Below are 17292 nucleotides of genomic sequence, written 5' to 3'. Positions count from 1 at the left end.
GAGTCCCAGGGAACAGAGGCAACACGCTCTCTCCTCGCCAGGCCTCAACATCCTCATCTGACCGCAGGCCAAGCCGTCCTGACATCACAGGGGAGTGGCAGGATTTAACTGGGTGACATCAGCCCTCTGTCTTCCTCCATCCCACAGCCTGCCCTCACCTCTTGATTCCTAGCGGGACAGGGCCGCCGCAGCATTTTCCCTGCTGAGGATTCCTCCTGCTTTTGCTGGCCTTCCCGGCCCCAGGTCATCCTGGCCTCCCCCTTCTCCATCCCAGGCTTCTTCCCTGTTCTCTTGCTCTGCTTTCTCACTCCCTGGGGGTGTTCCAGGCTGACCCCCTCCTTCAGCTGTCTGCACTCTAAGATTTTACAAATGTCCTATTTTATGATTGTTCACTATTTACTGCAAGGTTGTTGTGCATTTTAGTTAGGGTGAAAATTGAGAAGGTTGCTTTTGACCCAAGGCCACTTCAACTGTCTTCCGACAGAGTTGGCAAATTCTGAAAAAAAAAAAAAAAAAAAAAAAGTGTAAGTGAAATTTATTAAAGCATTGGGCTATCTTTGTGAGTGTGTGTGTGTGGGGGGGGGGACATCCACATTACACAACGTGGGGTTCAAATGAGACAGAGAGAAAGCAGGATTCCCAATTCTCTCCACCTGCCTGTCCCACTGTCACCCCTCTCTCTGGAGCTGTACGCAGGATTGCACTACCCACACATGGGACCAGAGTATCATCACATGGGCTCTGGCCAACCCAAAATTCTTTTCTGAATCCATTGGTGGTGCCAGCACCCAGCCATCTGCACCGCAGGCCAGAACTAGGGAGCCATGTCTCCTGCCAATGGGTGCATGAAAGGCCGTGGCTCAGCACCCTTCACCTCAACCGTCCCCTCCTCTCCCACTATGTCTTTGCTGGACACCATTTCCCAAATCCATCTCCTGTCTCTGGTTTTAAATATACCCTTTCCTCTGCCATGAGCTCCTGAGCAAATCTGGGCATGGCTTTCCTTGCCTTCAAAATGAATTCCCAGCACCTTGTCCTAGTTGGCAGATCCTTTGGGATCCAGCTTCCACCACTAGTGGCTTCTTACACAACCCCTGGCAAGTTAGTTCAAGCAACACACCCTGGACCCCCGGCACGCTGGGTGAGCCTTCCAGGATGCTGCTTGGGCCTCATCTTCTGGGGTACCTTTCTGCCCTGATGCTCACCAGATGAGGGAATTGGCTCCCTAAAGACCTTAACTTAAATGCACCACTCTTGCTGCATAATTCACACTGAATTTTAATGACACCTTTATGTGCCTGTCTCCTGTCTCTGACCACATGCTCCTTTGGAGCGTTACCGTTACCGATTTGAGCTCCCCCAATCCACAGGGCAGGTGGCTGTCCGGCTCGGTCATCTCCTTCCTCAGAAACTTCTATAAAGTTTTCACTGCTCTCTTTTCACCCTTTCCTACATGTGGCACCTCCTTGGTCCCTGGAAGCCCCCGTTGAGGCAGGCTTTCAGGTTTCCAGTGCTCCCAATCCCCTCTCCACCCCTAAACCAACCCCCTCTTCTAGTGCAGCCCAAGGATGTTGGGAGTAAACAAGCACTGGGGACTAGCTGCTTGGCAACCTTTGTAGGAATACTTTCCGATTAGAAGTCACAGCAAACAATGGGCTATTTACTTAACTTCTCTGTGCTGTTAATTAGAGAAGGAAATTCGTATGTTCCCCGCCCCCAAAGGGTAAGCAGCAGATCTCCTGGTGAAGTGGCCCAATCTCCACCCTCCACTGGGGCAGCAGCAGTGTGTGAAGGCAGTTCATCTGCCATCCACCATCCACCATCAGTAGCTGGCACTGCTCCTACAAGGCAGAGGAGGCCGTATCACTTTGGGCTTGATCTCATCAGCCTTATTCCAACCTGTGGAGACTCTCCTCCCTGTTCACATGGAAGCCCTTTCCCCCATACCTAGCCAGTGGCTTAAGTCCGCTCATCCATCATGAATTTGTACTGATGAGAAGTCTATCAATGTCCAGACAGGAAATGAGCTCTAAGTCCCAGAAACCCGTCTAGCACTTGCTATTTAAAAAATATATACATATACATAATGTCTTATTTTACTACTCAAATGCATTACTGGAACCAGTTTGGCAAATTAACTTTAATATACAGATACAAAACAACAAATAGAGATTCACAGCATTTACAAGGAATTATTCAAATAACATTGTAAATAATATTTTTTTTTACAAAAATTTCATTCAACAGAAATACATATCAAGTTTTAGCAGTCTCATACAACACACTTCGGCTGTCAACAGCGAATTCAGTTTGGAGGCTGTCACGTGACTTAACAACATTGTCCTGATGTTGAGTTAAATCCAAGGAAAAGCTTGCAAAATAGGTAAGCCAAACACAACTGGTGTTAATATTTACAAAAAAAAAAAAGGCAAATTATTAAAATACAGGATTAGTTAAGGGAAAGTTTTTTCTTAATACAAATGTCGATGCCTAGGAGATGACTAAGGACAACCTTAAATGTGTGGTAGCTAAGAATATTTGCATCAAATATGTAAGCCTCTGGGTTTTCCTTTTAAGATCAGATAGTTGCTACTTACTCTTTTCAAAACCATTTGAACTCTACTTTCACTGCATGCATCCTGAGAATAACAGTATCAGCCCAGTGGATTTCTAACAAGGAGAAAATAGGTAGGTTAAGCTTAAAGGGACAAATGTTTCTGAGCGGCGTGACCTAGCTGATTGGTGCCCAGCATCCCTGGCATGTTGGCCATCAAAAGGACATGTATCCACACTTGTTAGTGCTGTCCTGGGAGAGACACTCATCTACTTCTCCTCTCTTCCATAAAATAACAATAGAGCAATTTTCTCCTTAACTCCAGGCAAGCAGGCTGTTCTGGTGTGGCTATGTATCTAATAAGTTGATTTGTATTGAGAAATATCAGCAATTTGGGCATGCATAGTTTTCCAACTGATAAATGCTGGATCATGGCTATTACAGAAGAATCCTATTGTGAAACAAAGTTCAAATTAAATGCACTTTTGCTTTCTGTCTAGACAAGAGCAATGCAGGATTGAGGGGATTTTCTGAACAAGCATGGAGTTAGTCTTCATCTGGATTAGGTATAAAAAGACACAACGATATTTAGGAACGGTGTGAAGATGGGGGTGAAATGTTTTCAATGACAAAATCAGATCCAGTAGGGAAAAAGAACTGATCAACTGAAAACTATGGAGGGACCCAGGAAAACTCTGGCACATTGCTGCTGGTCTTTTTCTTACTTGCAGGCCAAAGACGAAGAAAGCTCTTTCTCTAAGATTTTACAAATAGTCCATTTCATGATTGTTTACGATTTACTGCAAGGTGGTTGTGCATTTTAGGTAAGATGAAAATTGAGAGGGTTCTTCTGACTCAGAGCTGGCAAATTCTGAAACATAAATAATAAGTGAAATTTGTCAAAGTGTTGTGCTATCTTTGAGAGAGAGGCAGAGAGAGAGAGAGAGAGAGAGAGAGAGAGAGAATGTGTTGGGGGGCACCCATATTATGCAATGTAGGGTTAAAAGGAGACAAGGAAGGAGAAAGCAAGATTCACAATGAAATCCATGGATTTTATTCCATCTGGGGGTTCTTGGTCTATTTCTTTCTCTTTCCAAGTGAAACTACATGACTTAAATCAAGAAAGTAAGTTGGGTAAACCTAAAAATTTTAATACTTGAGCCACCTATTCTTTATAGAACTCAATATGTCTGGTAATAAAACTTAAGCTAGATGAACAGATTTAAAAGTCAAAAGCATTCTACCTTCTTATAAAGATTTCTAATTTTTCAAAATCACCTTTGAAAAAGTCAAGCAGGACCACCATGAGCGGTCGGGGTGGGTATTTGATCGACCAACTCTTCGCACTGTATCGAGCTCGCGGGGGTGGCCCTGGGCCTGGCCCTGGGCCTGGTATGTGCTCTGGTGTCTGAGCTTCCTGCTCCTGTTAGAGAGCCTGGAGGGACAGGTGGTAACCAGGTTGGGCTCGGATGGGAAATAGAGTGGGACTGGTCACAGAACTGACAGTGCGTCTTCATTGCACATTAGGAAACATTAGTAAATGGAAGCCCATGAAGTGGTTCTTTACTTGAATTGAATCATCACTGAAAATGTAACATAACCAAATGGTTCTCTTTTCTTCCCTAAAGTAATCTTTATTAAAAAAAAAAAAAAGACCCAACTATTCAAAAATGTCGTATATACAAACAACTCTGTTTAGCACAGAGACTCCTATAGTTATTGCTGAGGGGTCGACAAAAAGCATTTGAAGTGTCGTTTTGAAAATATATCATTACATTTTCTTAGTAAAAAGGTCAGCTATATAAATGTAACTAAAATCGAGATGAATATCCAAAGAAGAAACAACACACCCGTACACACACACACACACACACGTGCATTTGTACATGCAGAGCCACAGCGCCTCCTAAGAAGCTTCCTCACAGAAGCAAGCTCTATCTTGGGACACCAGGTACTGACGTCCACAGAGGCCACCCCGGGGTTGGGGACCCCAGAGCAGCACGACCTCGCAGCAGTCTGACATACAAGTGAGCACATCAAGGTGGCAGAGCAGGGTCAGACCAGGTAACATTTCCATATAATGCTCTAAGGCCCCACTCAGACATCCAGTGATGTCACCTCCTTCAGGACTGGCCCTGGATAGGGAGGAAAGGTGGCAGGGGGAAGGAGGGACCAGACACTTAGAGGCACAGGTTACACCTCTGTCTAGGACATTACAGGTTTGTTTATTCTCCAGCTGTGCCAATTGGAAAACAGGACTTTCTGAGCGTAGCATACAGAAAGGGGATTCTTGACCAGGAAACTGCCAAGTGTGTACTACAATACCCGGTCCAGTGCATTAAGTACAATTAAATGGCATCTCCCTTGCAGAATCTGCCTTCTTCAGACGTATTTAAAAGTTATTTTCATCAAAATTTACAATATAGACAAAGACAAAGAGAGTACTATGGCCAGGTATCGGCCCACACGGCCTTCGTTAGTAAAGACAGCTATGTCTTAGGTGTATTTCTAAGGTCTTTGTAAAAAGAAAGGATCTTCAGAACCCTCCTGACGGGTTAATAAGGGCGTGGTTAGCACTATCGTTTGGGTTTTATGCAACCAAGTTGGCTTTGAATCCCAAGAAGGTGGGCTGCTCCGAACCTCATGCTTTCTCCATGGAATGTTCGGGTTACTCTAACTTAGTGGACGGGTTCATGCCATGAACACCTGATGGGAAAAGCGAACTGATGCTCTAAGAATGCCTTGCCATTGGTGCATGTACATATTAGTTTTATCATAAAATTAAAGTCAATGGGTTTTTGTATCGCAAACGGAGATGTCTGGCTAGTTCCGTAAGCTCACGATGTGCGAGGAGGTGTGATTTCTGCCCACGGAGTCATGTGCTGCACTCACCAGCAGATTGGGACCTGACTTGAGAAGCACAAATCCACCGGGCGGTAGGACTCTGCACTTGCTCCCCAGAAAGCAGTTGCATCTTCAAGACCACTGAAGCTGCCTGGACCATGCTCCCCATGCGGAGCTCGTCATGCCTCTTCCTCTAGCCCGTACAGGCCCCGTCCGGCCAGCGGAAGCCTGTGCTACCGCGTGGCAACCACTCAGATGACACCAGGGGACCCCATGGCCATCTGCACTGCGGTGGTAGGTCCTCTCACACTGTGGAAGAAGGAACAGCCTGCCCGTGCCACCAAGACGTTATCATACCAACCCCATCATCACTACTGTCCCCTTCAAATCCATAGGCAAAAGTGGCATGGTCATCTCGTCCCTCCTCAGCACGGCAGCAGTGGGTGTGCCTGTCATCAGCGATGCCTGTTGGGGTCTCCGCTCAGCTTCTCCACAGAGCAGGTCCTCGGTTCCCACAGCCCAGCCGTCTGGGCACAGACCCCAGAGAGGTCTCGTGTACATCGGGCCAAGCGTCATGACCTGCGTCTCCCTTCCGAGGAGGAGCTAGGCCTCTGAAGACTGAGGTGCATCCAGACCTTCTATTCTTCACCAGTCCCTGCAAGAAGTTTTCAGCACACGAGAAACAAAACTGGGTCTCCTCTTTACAGACACCTCAGGAAAAGTGTGGCCTTGCATTTTCATTTCTTAAAAGGGGTGAGTTTGTTGAATGTGTGCCAGAAGAGCGAAGGCTTCCTCTTGGGTTCTGCCAGGGCAAACACCTGCTGCTGGGGGATGCTGGTGGGCACGGTGACGTGGCGCTGGTGAAGGGGGTGCAAGCTCTGGTGGGGCGGGGCCACGGGGCATCCGCTGTAGCCTAATCCGAGAGGAGAGAAGGATGGAAACATGAACTGAGTGTCACTGGTTAGCTGAAAAGGGAAAAAAGTGCCAAGACTTGACTTCTTAGCTGATTGAGTCATATTAATTAATATAATCTTCTTTTTTTAAAGATTTTATTTACTTATTCCTGAGAGAACAGAGAGAGAAAGGCAGAGACACAGGCAGAGGAAGAAGCAGGCTCCCCACAGGGTGCCTGATGCAGGACTTGATCCCAGGACCCCGGGATCATGACCTGAGCCAAAGGTCAAGATGCTCAACCACTGAGCCACTCAGGTGCCCCTAATTCATATAATTTTAATTCATATTAACCTAAAGTACATCTAAAAGCTATCATAACACTTCTTATGTGCAGATACTGTGTGCAGAACTGTGGCAAAGATGATCCCACAAAAACCCTCAAGGAGGGAGAATGAAACCCAGAGAAGTAATGTGAATTATCCACAGTCACACAGCAGGACAGCAGGGGCAGGGCTGGCCCAGATGGCTGCTTGGGAGGAAAAGCAGGGAAATAACCTCAGTGAGAGCCTGGGGCCCTTCTGCCCTGGCCCAAATCCTACTCTGCCCCTCACTGGCTGTGTTTATTTGGGATGTTATCTGCTTTCTCTGTGCCTCTGTCCCCTAAATCTACCATGGGAATAACAGCACCTAACAGTTGCTATGAGAGTTAAGGGAGCTCATATAAGTAATGTGCTTACAACACAGTCCCCGGACCAAATCGCTTACTTGAAACAGTTTCATTGGGATAGGTGTTTTAAATCTGCACAGAGATAGGGCGCCTGGGTGGCTCCGTCCACTAAAGTGTCTGCCTTCGGCTCAGGTCATGAACCCAGGGTCCTAGGATCGAGGAGGCCCACATCGGGCTCCCTGCTCAGCGGGAGTCTGCTTCTCCCTCTCCCTCTGCTGCTCCTCCCTGCTTATGCTCTCTCTCAAATAATAATAAATCTTAAAAAAAAAAAATCTGCCCAGAGGTAATGAAAAAGGCCCTACTGCAATTAGCTACAGGATCATAAGCTAACTGTGAAAAAGTCAGTGTGACAGGGAAGGAACATGAGTCTTAGAAGGAGTCGAGACTCCATTCAGAGTATCCCCCCGCTGGCCTTCCTGGGTGAGAGGTGCCTGACAGGTGGACCCCCACCACCACCAACAGTATCCCTTTCATCACGGTGCCTAGTGGCTGAGCCAGTGACTCCTGGAAGATACGGACACAAATAACACGTTCTAACCAATGGATATTTACTGGTCACCTGCCATTGATTCGGAGATGCAAAAAAAAAAAAAAAAAAAAAAAAAGAAGAAGGAGAAGAAGAAGAAAAAGAAAACAGGTTTTTCTAGCTCAAAGTTATTTATCAGTAGGTTGCAGGTAGGGCAGTTCTATATTTGAGTAGAGAAAACGGGAAATGGGACCCCTAAGGGTTGTTTTGGTAATGAATTCCTGGCCCTCAGGAGATGGCACATCACCATCCTGGGCTTAACTGGGTCTTGTTTTTGCATTTTCAGTTAGGAAAATACTGAATGGGACACATTTCAGAGGATAAATTGTTCTTAGAGGAGGAAGTCGATCTGAAGAAAAGCTTCTAAGAATACAACAAATATGTTTTGGAATAAAAATCCTTATTATTTTATTCATGTTGGGTGAAATTATCAACAATGTAAAAAAATCTTTGCACATGAGGTCCTTGGGCCGTGACCTGAGAGTTGGTGATTTTCAGTAGCTGCCCAGGCAATTCTAATGTGCACGGAGGGTAGGGAGTCCTTGCTCTCACTAAGATAGTGTGTCTTCTTTTCAACTAATTTCTTCATGTACTGGACTTTTAGATCTTTTTTCTTCCCTACATCAGAACATAGCTCGCACTGATCAGCAGTTTGGGGCTAGAGATTTCCTCCACGTGTGCCCAAAACATGCAGGACCTACTGGTTTGCTTCAGCCTGGTGACTGGCCCGAGGAAGAACACCGGTACTTCCTCAGGATGGGGAGATGCAGAAGCTCTTTGGTACTAATTCAAAACACACCATATAGGCTCATATTTAAATGGAGGTAAATACTGAAACATACTCACACTCAAAACTAAATGCAGATTATTTTAAACTTCCTATCTTGGGGAGTGGAAGGGCCCTATCATTTTGAGTTTCACCTGTACGCCTCTCCTCCACTCTGAGCGCTGGTCACCAGCACAGTAAAGACTTCAGACATTCTCCCCGATTTTAATTCCAGTACTGACACACACGAAGGAGATAAGGAGATGAATGAAGCCTCCTTCAAAACTCACCTTTTGACTTTCCGTGTCCTGCCTTTTGAGCATTTAACATGGCGAGTTTCTTCTGATTTTCTGAAATTTCCATTCCTGGATTTAGGAACAGACATGAGAAATATTCAAAACAGGTGAAATAAGTCAATCAGAGAAAGATAATTATCCTATGACTCACTCAAATGAGGCATTTAAGAAACAAAACACAGGAGCATACGGGAAGGGAAAGGAATAAAATAAGATGAAATCAGAGAGGGAGATAAACTATAAGAGACCCTTAATCATGGGAAGCAAACTGAAGGCTGCTGGAAGGGAGGGGGTGGGGGATGGGGTAACTGGGTGATGGGCATTAAGGAGGGCATATGATGGCATGAGCACTTATGAGTGTTACATAAGACTGGGGAATCACTGAACTCTACCTCTGAAACTAGTAATACACTATATGTTAACTAATTGAATTAAAAAAAATAAAAACAAGTGACATCATTGCAGAGTAAAATTAGAACCATAACCCATATTAACCCTGAGGTGCTCTACATAACCTGCAGCAAAGAACCTTATTCCTCAAGGAACTCTAAGAGGCTGAGCGGACTACAAATGGAGAGTAGCAACGATGGTCACAAGGATGGACACTAGGATGACAGCCTCCCAACCAGGACACGTTAGCGGGTGCAGTGGGGCGCTATGAGCATCGACACCCTGAGCCTACTGAATAAATGCTGCCCGTAGGAGCTCCACCTGTCCTGGTCTGTCCTACAGCATGTTTAGAAGCACAGCTGACCCTAGAGCAACATGGGGTTGAACTACAGGTCCACTTATATGCGGGGTTTTCCTAATAAATATAGAGCAATACTGTAAGTGTATCTTCTCTTCCTTACGATTTTCTTAAGAACATTTTTCCTCTAGTTTACTTTATTTTATTTATTTATTTTTTATAAATAAATTTTTATTTTTTTGATTTTTATTTATGATAGTCACAGAGAGAGAGAGAGAGGCAGAGACACAGGCAGAGGGAGAAGCAGGCTCCATGCACCGGGAGCCCGATGTGGGATTCGATCCCGGGTCTCCAGGATCGCGCCCTGGGCCAAAGGCAGGCGCCAAACCGCTGCGCCACCCAGGGATCCCTCTAGTTTACTTTATTAGAAGAACACCACATAGAATACATATAACACAGCAAATGTGTGTTACTCAACTATGTTACAGGTGAGGCTTCTGGTCAATAGTGGGCTATGAGTAGATAAGTTCTGGCAGGGGTCAAGAGCTACACATGGATTTCTGACTGTGTGTGGGGTCGGCACCCCAACCCCGCATGGTTCAAGGGTCAACTGTATTCAGGATTTGCAGATCTGGCCTATCTCCCCTGCCCCTGGGGCGGGGGTGGCAAGTATGGCCGGAATGGGCTGAGGACTGCTGGCTCTGGGGCCGGGGCTGGAGGCAGAGGCGCCGCTCACCCATCTCACGGTCCTCCTGCACGCGCCTCCGTTCATCCCCACACGCCTGCAGCCACCGCGCCTTGTCCTCATGCTTTTTGGCACAGAACAGGTGCACCTCATCGGTGGTTCTGCTGACAAGCTTGAAAGCATTTTTGACGTGGAGGTTCCAGTCCTTGTCCCGGCCGTCCTCCAGGTCCACGAGCTCCACCTCGTCCATGTCCGTGCGGCCCCTGTAGTAGAGCACGTCCCGGCGCAGCAGGTCCTTCTTGCAGGACACCAGCTGGTGGTCAAACAGGAAGAACGTCCGCTGCTGGCTCTTGCCGTGCTTGCTGATTTTGGTCAGTTCCCCAGAATGGATCAGTTCGGAACTTCGGTCTAAGATATCCAGCCCCTGGAAGGATAAAAACACATTTTAAGATCTTCGGGCTCCGGTTCCTTCAGAACATGTCAGGGATACAGGAACAAGTCCTGACACCTTCTTTCTCCGACTTGCCACTTATGAGGCATCCTTCCACAAGGCAGCAGAGCCACTTAAATCTCGGGCTGCTAGTTTCCCTGGATGCAAAATTTCTTTTCCTTATTTCCTACTCAGTGGGAAAATGTTACAGTGCCCTGTGGTATCTGAAGTGACTTCCTGACAAGAAAGGATTGGTGATAAATGTGCTGGATGAGGAGACTCCAATCGGTCAGAGATGGCTGCTCCTCGGAGAATAAGGATACTAAGGAGGCTTCTAAGTGTGAGGACTTAGTGCTATTGACGCTGGGGCTCTGGCTTTCGAGGCTGGTATGCAGAGAATGGTTCCCAGAGTAATAACTAGCTTTAGATCCTGGTCACAAAAGACCAGACAGCACATTGCCAGCAAGGTGTTGGTAACCTTCTGACCATAAATTATCTCCTAAATGTCAGTCCAAGAACACAAGGAAAAAACACATCTTTACGGTATTAGGTGGGGGTTGAACCCAATGTAACTTTGTGATATTTGGCATGACCCTGGCCTTTTTTTTTTTTTTTTTTTTAAGATTTTATTTACTTATTCATCAGAGACACAGAGAGAGAGAAAGAGACAGAGACACAGGCAGAGGGAGAAACAAGCTCCATGCAGGGAGCCCGATGTGGGACTCCAACCCAGGACCCCGGAATCACGACCTGAGCTGAAGGTAGATGCTCAACCACTGAGCCACCCAGGGGTCCTGACACTGGCCTTTGATTTATAAGACTTTATTGTCCTTCAATCCCAGTCATACACAATATTTTGTGGAGGCAAAATATCTTGACTCCAAAATAGTTCTTCTACTTCTCTTGCCTGGAGCAATTCTGTGCTCCAGATTCTCCACTTACAAAGTAAGAGTGTTAAACGCAGTGATGTCTGAGGGCCTGTCCAAGCTCCAGGAGTCTCTATGGCCCCTGAAAGAGAAATATTTCTTTCCAATGTTCACTGCTAGAACCTACTTTAGTTAAAAACCTAACTTCTCAGTCCAAACTTTCTTAATCCTTTGGTTTGAAGAACAGTGAGTTCTGACCAATTAATTTAACATAGGATGAATTTTATCGCTTCTTGGCATTTGGCTAAGATCAAGTGTAGCAGGATGAATTTTACTTGGTCTGGAAACAATCTGAACGGTATGAGTTGTTAGAGCAAGCCACTTCACCTTGCCATGTTCCCATTTCCCTGCCTGGTAAGTGGAGGTAATAGTAACTCCTACCTCATAAGATTATTGAGAGGACTAAATGAGTTCACATATAAAAATGGCTTAGGCCAGTGCCAGGCATGTGGTCAAGACAATTGTCACTGTGGTTGTTTTTACAAATAAGTGCTTGTGCATGAGTGTGCACAAAAGCATGCTGGACCATTATTACAACTTGTGCCAAGCACTGCATTTGCTACTGTCTTATATAATCCTCACAATAGCTCTATGAAGTTAGGCAACATTTTTAACCCCATCTTAAGGATGAAAATCTTAATCTTGCCCAGATCTACCAATTCAAACACAGGCAGTGTTTAAATTTTTTCCAGGGGCACCTGGGTAGCTCAGTTGGTTAAGTGGCTGCCCCTTGGTTTCAGCTCAGGTCATGATCTCTGGGTCATGAGATCGAGCCCTGTGTCCCACTCTACTCTCAGTGCAAAGTCTCTTGAAGACTCTGTGTCCCTCTTCCCTTCCCCCCCAACCCCTACGCTTACCCTCACTCTCAAATAAATAAATAAATAAATAAATAATATTTAGAAAATGTTCTCCAGTTACTCTCATGGAGTGTTATTTCTAGCAGGAGAGACAAAGCACAAACCATAAATCAATCACAGACACTCTTCAGGGTTGATTTTTTTGATGGAAATGAGTTATTGGTAAAGCAACTGACTGTTAGGTTCAACTACATGCTTCAAAATATATATACCGTTAAAGCCAAGAATATAAAACATCAATCACAAGATGTTACAGTGTGTCATCAAACTAGACCAGAGCGAGGGAGGGCATGAGCAGCGTTGGGCGGCACAAGGTGCAGGCACGAGGCACTTACCTCCCAGCCTACGATGGACACCTGCCACCGTGCTATCTTGTCTATGCTTTCCAGTCTGCGCTTGCGCTCATTGATCAAACAGGCTACGTTCTTCATGGCTTCATATGCTGCCTTTATGTTGTTGTAATCACTGTAAAGTAGAAGGTTCATTTTAACCATATAACCTGAAACTTGCAGAGGAAGACTGACAAAGTAAGACACTGCATCCTGGATTCATATACTAACAGTCTAGACAAAGTGGCATTTAGATAATGGCCATTGTTTCTTTTTTCTTGTTCCTTCATGAATAGACCACAGTTTCTATAGGATAAGGGAACTGACCGAATGCAATCCAGAATTCTTTGGAATAAGAATGTTTTCATTCATTTCCCAGAAATCACAATGAATGAAAGTAAATGCCACAAAATAAGTTTTAGTCACAGTGACAATGGGTTATTTTCATTAATAAGAAAAGGACCATCTTTATGATTGCTTCGGTTCTCCTATTAGCCAGTTTTGCCATATGAAGTACTTTAATAATCACTATTCTCAAGAGTAATTATTCACTTTGAGTCTCATCCTTTACGATGGTCAAGAAAGGATACAAACAGGACACAAGCCACAGAAGCTTGACACGGTGAGTTATGTAAATACTAACACCATATTCACCTCATTGACAGACCCTCATTTCTGCTGCTTCCATATGCTACAGTCAAATCAGACTAAAATGTCCTCGGGAGCAGGCTCTTGTTCCTTCAGCTTCTAAAACTGTAGGTACCAGGAAGACAAACTCCACACAGACTAGAGCAGAGCATGGCTAATACTGGAAAGTTTGATATTCAGGTTTTGCTCAGCGTTAAAAATTTGGGCACATGTAAACCAATCACCCAGGTAATGAGCTGAATTCTTTACTTTCCAGCACTTTCCTGTGTCTTATGTGATAGAGCCTTAGGATCTCAGGAGCACTGAATTAGAATCCTCCTGCACAGCAAGGGAAAAAAGCCTTGGAAGCAGACTCTATTGTCTATTTACCAAACACAAATAACAGCTCCTGGGAAGTCCCTGGGCATTCCCCCACAAGGCCGACCCGCTGCCTTTAGACAGGGTATTCACACTCAGAAGCAGAGCACAAAGGAAGAACAATACAGATACAAGGGGGCTGCCAAAATAATGGAGCAACCACCCACCCAAGGCCTCCAGCAATGAAAAAAGTGTACAAAATAATTGTACATTTTTTCCTTCAAGATTTTCTGTCAATTCTAGAAAAGAGGCAGAGTATAATGGTCTTTTGGAAAAAAATTTTGTTTTGTTTTCCTGAAGACAAGGAAATGGGCTTTCTGTCATTTCCTTTAAAAGGATTTTTTTTTTTTTTGTAAAATTGCCCAAATATGCAAATACCTCCCAGTGAAAACGTGTTTAAACAAGAAGAATTAACTGCTAAAGAATGATACATGGACTTCTGGCCATACCTTTCCCATCTTGGAATGTACCAATCTCCTTTCCATGTCTTACTCTCTTACATATTTTCTCTAGTTTCTCATCATGGTATTTTTTATTCTTTGTTTTAACATTTTCTTCAAATCTGTGGCTCTCTTGACTTTGCTATTTTCCTTCCATTCAAGTTTTCTGATTTTTCCATCAGAAAAAAAAAAAAAATAGAGAGCTCTCTTCCCTCTTATCTACTTCAATGAACTCCTTTTTCTTATTCCTTTAATCTTAATTCTTTAAACTAACATCCACATCTAGGGTCTATTGTTTGGCAACCTAGCTCTTTTTCTCTTTCTACCTTCCAATCTAACTGCAAAAAGATTCCTTTTGCAAGCCCTATGTCTCCACAGGAGTCTGGCAGCAGACAGGACAAAAGAATGCTCCATTCTGCACACCCTGCAGGGCCAGGCACTGCCATGGCTAATTTGATTGCCATCAGGGCAACACTTAGCTGTTAAAACCCAGCACTGTTGTGGGCTGGCACAGCAAATTTCCTCTGGGTACCCATCCTGTCCCCCACTCCACCTCATACTGGAATCTTTCAAAATTATCCATTCAAGGGCTGCAGGTGCACTGAAAGCTTTGTACATGGACGTCATAGGTGAGGTTTGATTCTTACCTAAAACAGTAAGGCTTCATCCTCAAACCCTGACCACTGGCATTCCAGTTCTGGCCTGGTGAGAACATAGCAATGACTCAACCAGTGCCATCTAAAGGCACCACATTGTTGGGACCTGCACATCTTGGGGAATGGCACAGAACAGCCTGCCCATCCCAATACTGAATGGGTGAGATCTCACGTATAATCACAGCACAGTTTTACATCATTCTGTTCATGTACAAGCAGGAAAACAGTGAGTTGTTATGAAGTAAGCAATGGATTACTTTTTGGCTTCTCCAGAAGAGCTTAGTTAAGGACAAAGTAAGCTCCACAGGAAATGGAGCACGTAGGTGACCATGATGAGAAGCCCGGTGCTCCATGTGTTAAGAGGATGGGGGGGGATGGATTACAGACACAGGGCAAGCACTCGGTTGGTTGGGCAAGAAAGGTCTTAGGGGCACCTGGTGGCTCGGTTGGATCCAACTCTTGGTTTTGGCTCAGGTCACAGTCTCTCCGGGTCGTGAGATTAAGCCCCGTGTCGGGCTCTGTGCTCAGCACAGTCTACTTGGAGATTCTCCTCTCCCTTCATCCCTCCCCCTACTCACATGCGTGCATGCATGCTCTCTTTTTTTCTTTAAAATAAATAGATAAATCTTGAAAAAAAAAAAAACCAAAAAAAAAACAAAGGGCGTAGAGCTAGACAGGATCTCAGTGCAACGTTTCTCCAAGCTGACGCTGCACACTACTCTGTGTATCCTTGAGATTCCCCACTCTGATTGCAGGGTTGAAACTTTGGAAGTCCTCACCCATCCGTAAAGCAACTTTTTGTTGCAGTACGAGATACTGTGCTGAGGGTGAGCTGCCTTAGGACAGGAAGTAAAATATTTCTGAAACTGTATTCACACTGGTGTAGGTCTTTTAAAAATTGTTTTATTAACTACTTAATAGCTACAAAAAAGGATTTGTAAAATACACATCAGTTATAAGGACTAACATTGCAATACAAATCCCTATGTGCTCATGACAGAGTTAAAGAATTATTCTTACTTTTTTAGTATCTCTAGGAATGGGTATTCTGGAGCCTCTTCAATGACCCTATTTTAAGACTTCATAATCCTGAACATTCTAAGCAAGGTGACAATTTCTTCCATAATACTAACTGAGAATGTCAAGAGGACACCTAAGCCCACATGTCACTGCCACTCTGCGAGGCTCTGAGTGCTGGGCGCAGGGCTGAGAGTGCCGGCACTGCTTCCACCCCATAGGGCAGGCTCTGTGTGCACATCTCCCAGAGGCACATGCCTCTCTCACCTGTGCTCCTGCGTGGTGTACTTGAGCAGCTCGGCCAGCTGCAGAGGGTACTTGCAGATCTTCTGCACTGGCGTAAGGAGGAAGCCGTCAATGGCGATGTCGATCATCTGCTGGAGCAGGCGGCAGGCTTCAAAGAAGTGTCTGTACCTGCCCTGCTTCATCAGGTTGGACAGCTCCGCGCAGGCGCCAGGGTGGTTGTTACAGTACTCGGAGTAGATGGCAAAGCCCTCTTGCTGGGAAGGGGAAGCACAGCTGTGTCAGGTTATAGGTGGGCTCGAGGCCATGACAAGGAGGCACCCCAAGGTGTTCTGCTATGTTCTTCACACCTGGGCAATAAGCCTACATCTTCTCTGTAGGAAGGGGCCACTTACAGACCAGGGGGTGGGAGCGGGAAGGGTGAGAGAGGCGGAAGGGGTAATCTTTGCAGGTGGCACTCTGGTCCCACTCAAAGCCGCCTCCGTGTATCCCAAAAGGATGTGTCACAGCCACATGGGGCTTCCTCGGTGAGCAGCACCCTCTCCCACCACCATCTCCGCCCTAGCTCTGCTCTAAGAAAAAGGCAGGCACTAACAAGTCCAACTCTCTCCCACTTTCCTCTTTACTTTCACTGATACATATAGTCGTGACCATTACCAAGAAGTGAGGATGCAAGACCACCACCTGCTCGCCTCACTGCAAGTCCTCTCCCTGACATCCTACCCTCTGGCTTCCACACGCATGTCCCTTCTGACCTCCAACTGAAAGCCCCGGCTCACTTCCTTTCACCTAGACTTCTTGCCTCAAGGCTGCCGCCACCCTGCCAGGCCTTGGGACACATGCCCTTCTCTCTTGGACTCGAGCGGCACCCTGCCAGTCCCCTGTGCATGCGTCGTGGCCTTTCCCCTACTCCCTGCACCCCTCCCCACGGTGGCCACTGTGGCCAGGCTGCTGGCTCACAGTTGTCTACCCTGCCCACAGCCCTTCAGCCTGTGTCCTGCCCCAGAGTTTATATGCTCAACACAACATGTCCATGCTCAACATGCTCAACACAACATGCTCAACACAACATGTCCACACCATGCTCAACACAACATGTCCACACCAAATGCCTATTTCCCTACAAGGCAGGTTTCCCTAACCCACCCATTCATTATCTGGGACACAACACCCTGCAGGCAGTTCCAACTGCTGCTCTTCCATGTTCCCCAAGATCGGTTTTGTCAGCTGGTTCTCAAAGATCCCCACACCAACATAGCTGTTTTTCCACATCCCCACTGCAGCCACCGGTACCCAGGCCCCCCTCCCCACCCTCCCTAGAAACAGCAAAGTCTTACTCCTCAGCCAAACTCTCTGGCTGTTCCAGTCCAGGCAAGACCCCATGCAGAGGCTATGTCTTCACCAGGCCC

The 17292-nt window shown here is 45.9% G+C and overlaps 1 protein-coding gene across 5 annotated transcripts in view; it reads right to left on the bottom strand.

Moving 5' to 3' along the window:
• Positions 1 to 2125: 2125 nt before the first annotated feature.
• SPATA13 (spermatogenesis associated 13) overlaps positions 2126 to 17292 on the bottom strand; it is a 143503-nt gene continuing 128336 nt past the window's right edge. For 4 of the 5 annotated variants that reach the window (XM_077868378.1, XM_077868380.1, XM_077868381.1 and 1 more), the window contains 5 exons: positions 15908 to 16140; positions 12529 to 12658; positions 10032 to 10404; positions 8602 to 8676; positions 2126 to 6311 (listed from right to left, as the gene is read on the bottom strand). In XM_077868378.1, the coding sequence (XP_077724504.1) occupies positions 6136 to 6311; positions 8602 to 8676; positions 10032 to 10404; positions 12529 to 12658; positions 15908 to 16140 (987 nt within the window). In that variant the 3' untranslated portion in view covers positions 2126 to 6135. The remainder of the gene's footprint in view (positions 6312 to 8601; positions 8677 to 10031; positions 10405 to 12528; positions 12659 to 15907; positions 16141 to 17292) is intronic. The other variant, XR_013362919.1, reaches the window with a different exon arrangement.

The sequence above is a fragment of the Canis aureus genome, chromosome 24, assembly GCF_053574225.1.
Source record: "Canis aureus isolate CA01 chromosome 24, VMU_Caureus_v.1.0, whole genome shotgun sequence".
In the NCBI taxonomy this organism is placed as follows: Eukaryota; Metazoa; Chordata; class Mammalia; order Carnivora; family Canidae; genus Canis; species Canis aureus.
The sequence above is the reverse complement of the archived record's forward strand: the minus strand, read 5'-3'. Positions and strand labels throughout refer to the sequence as shown.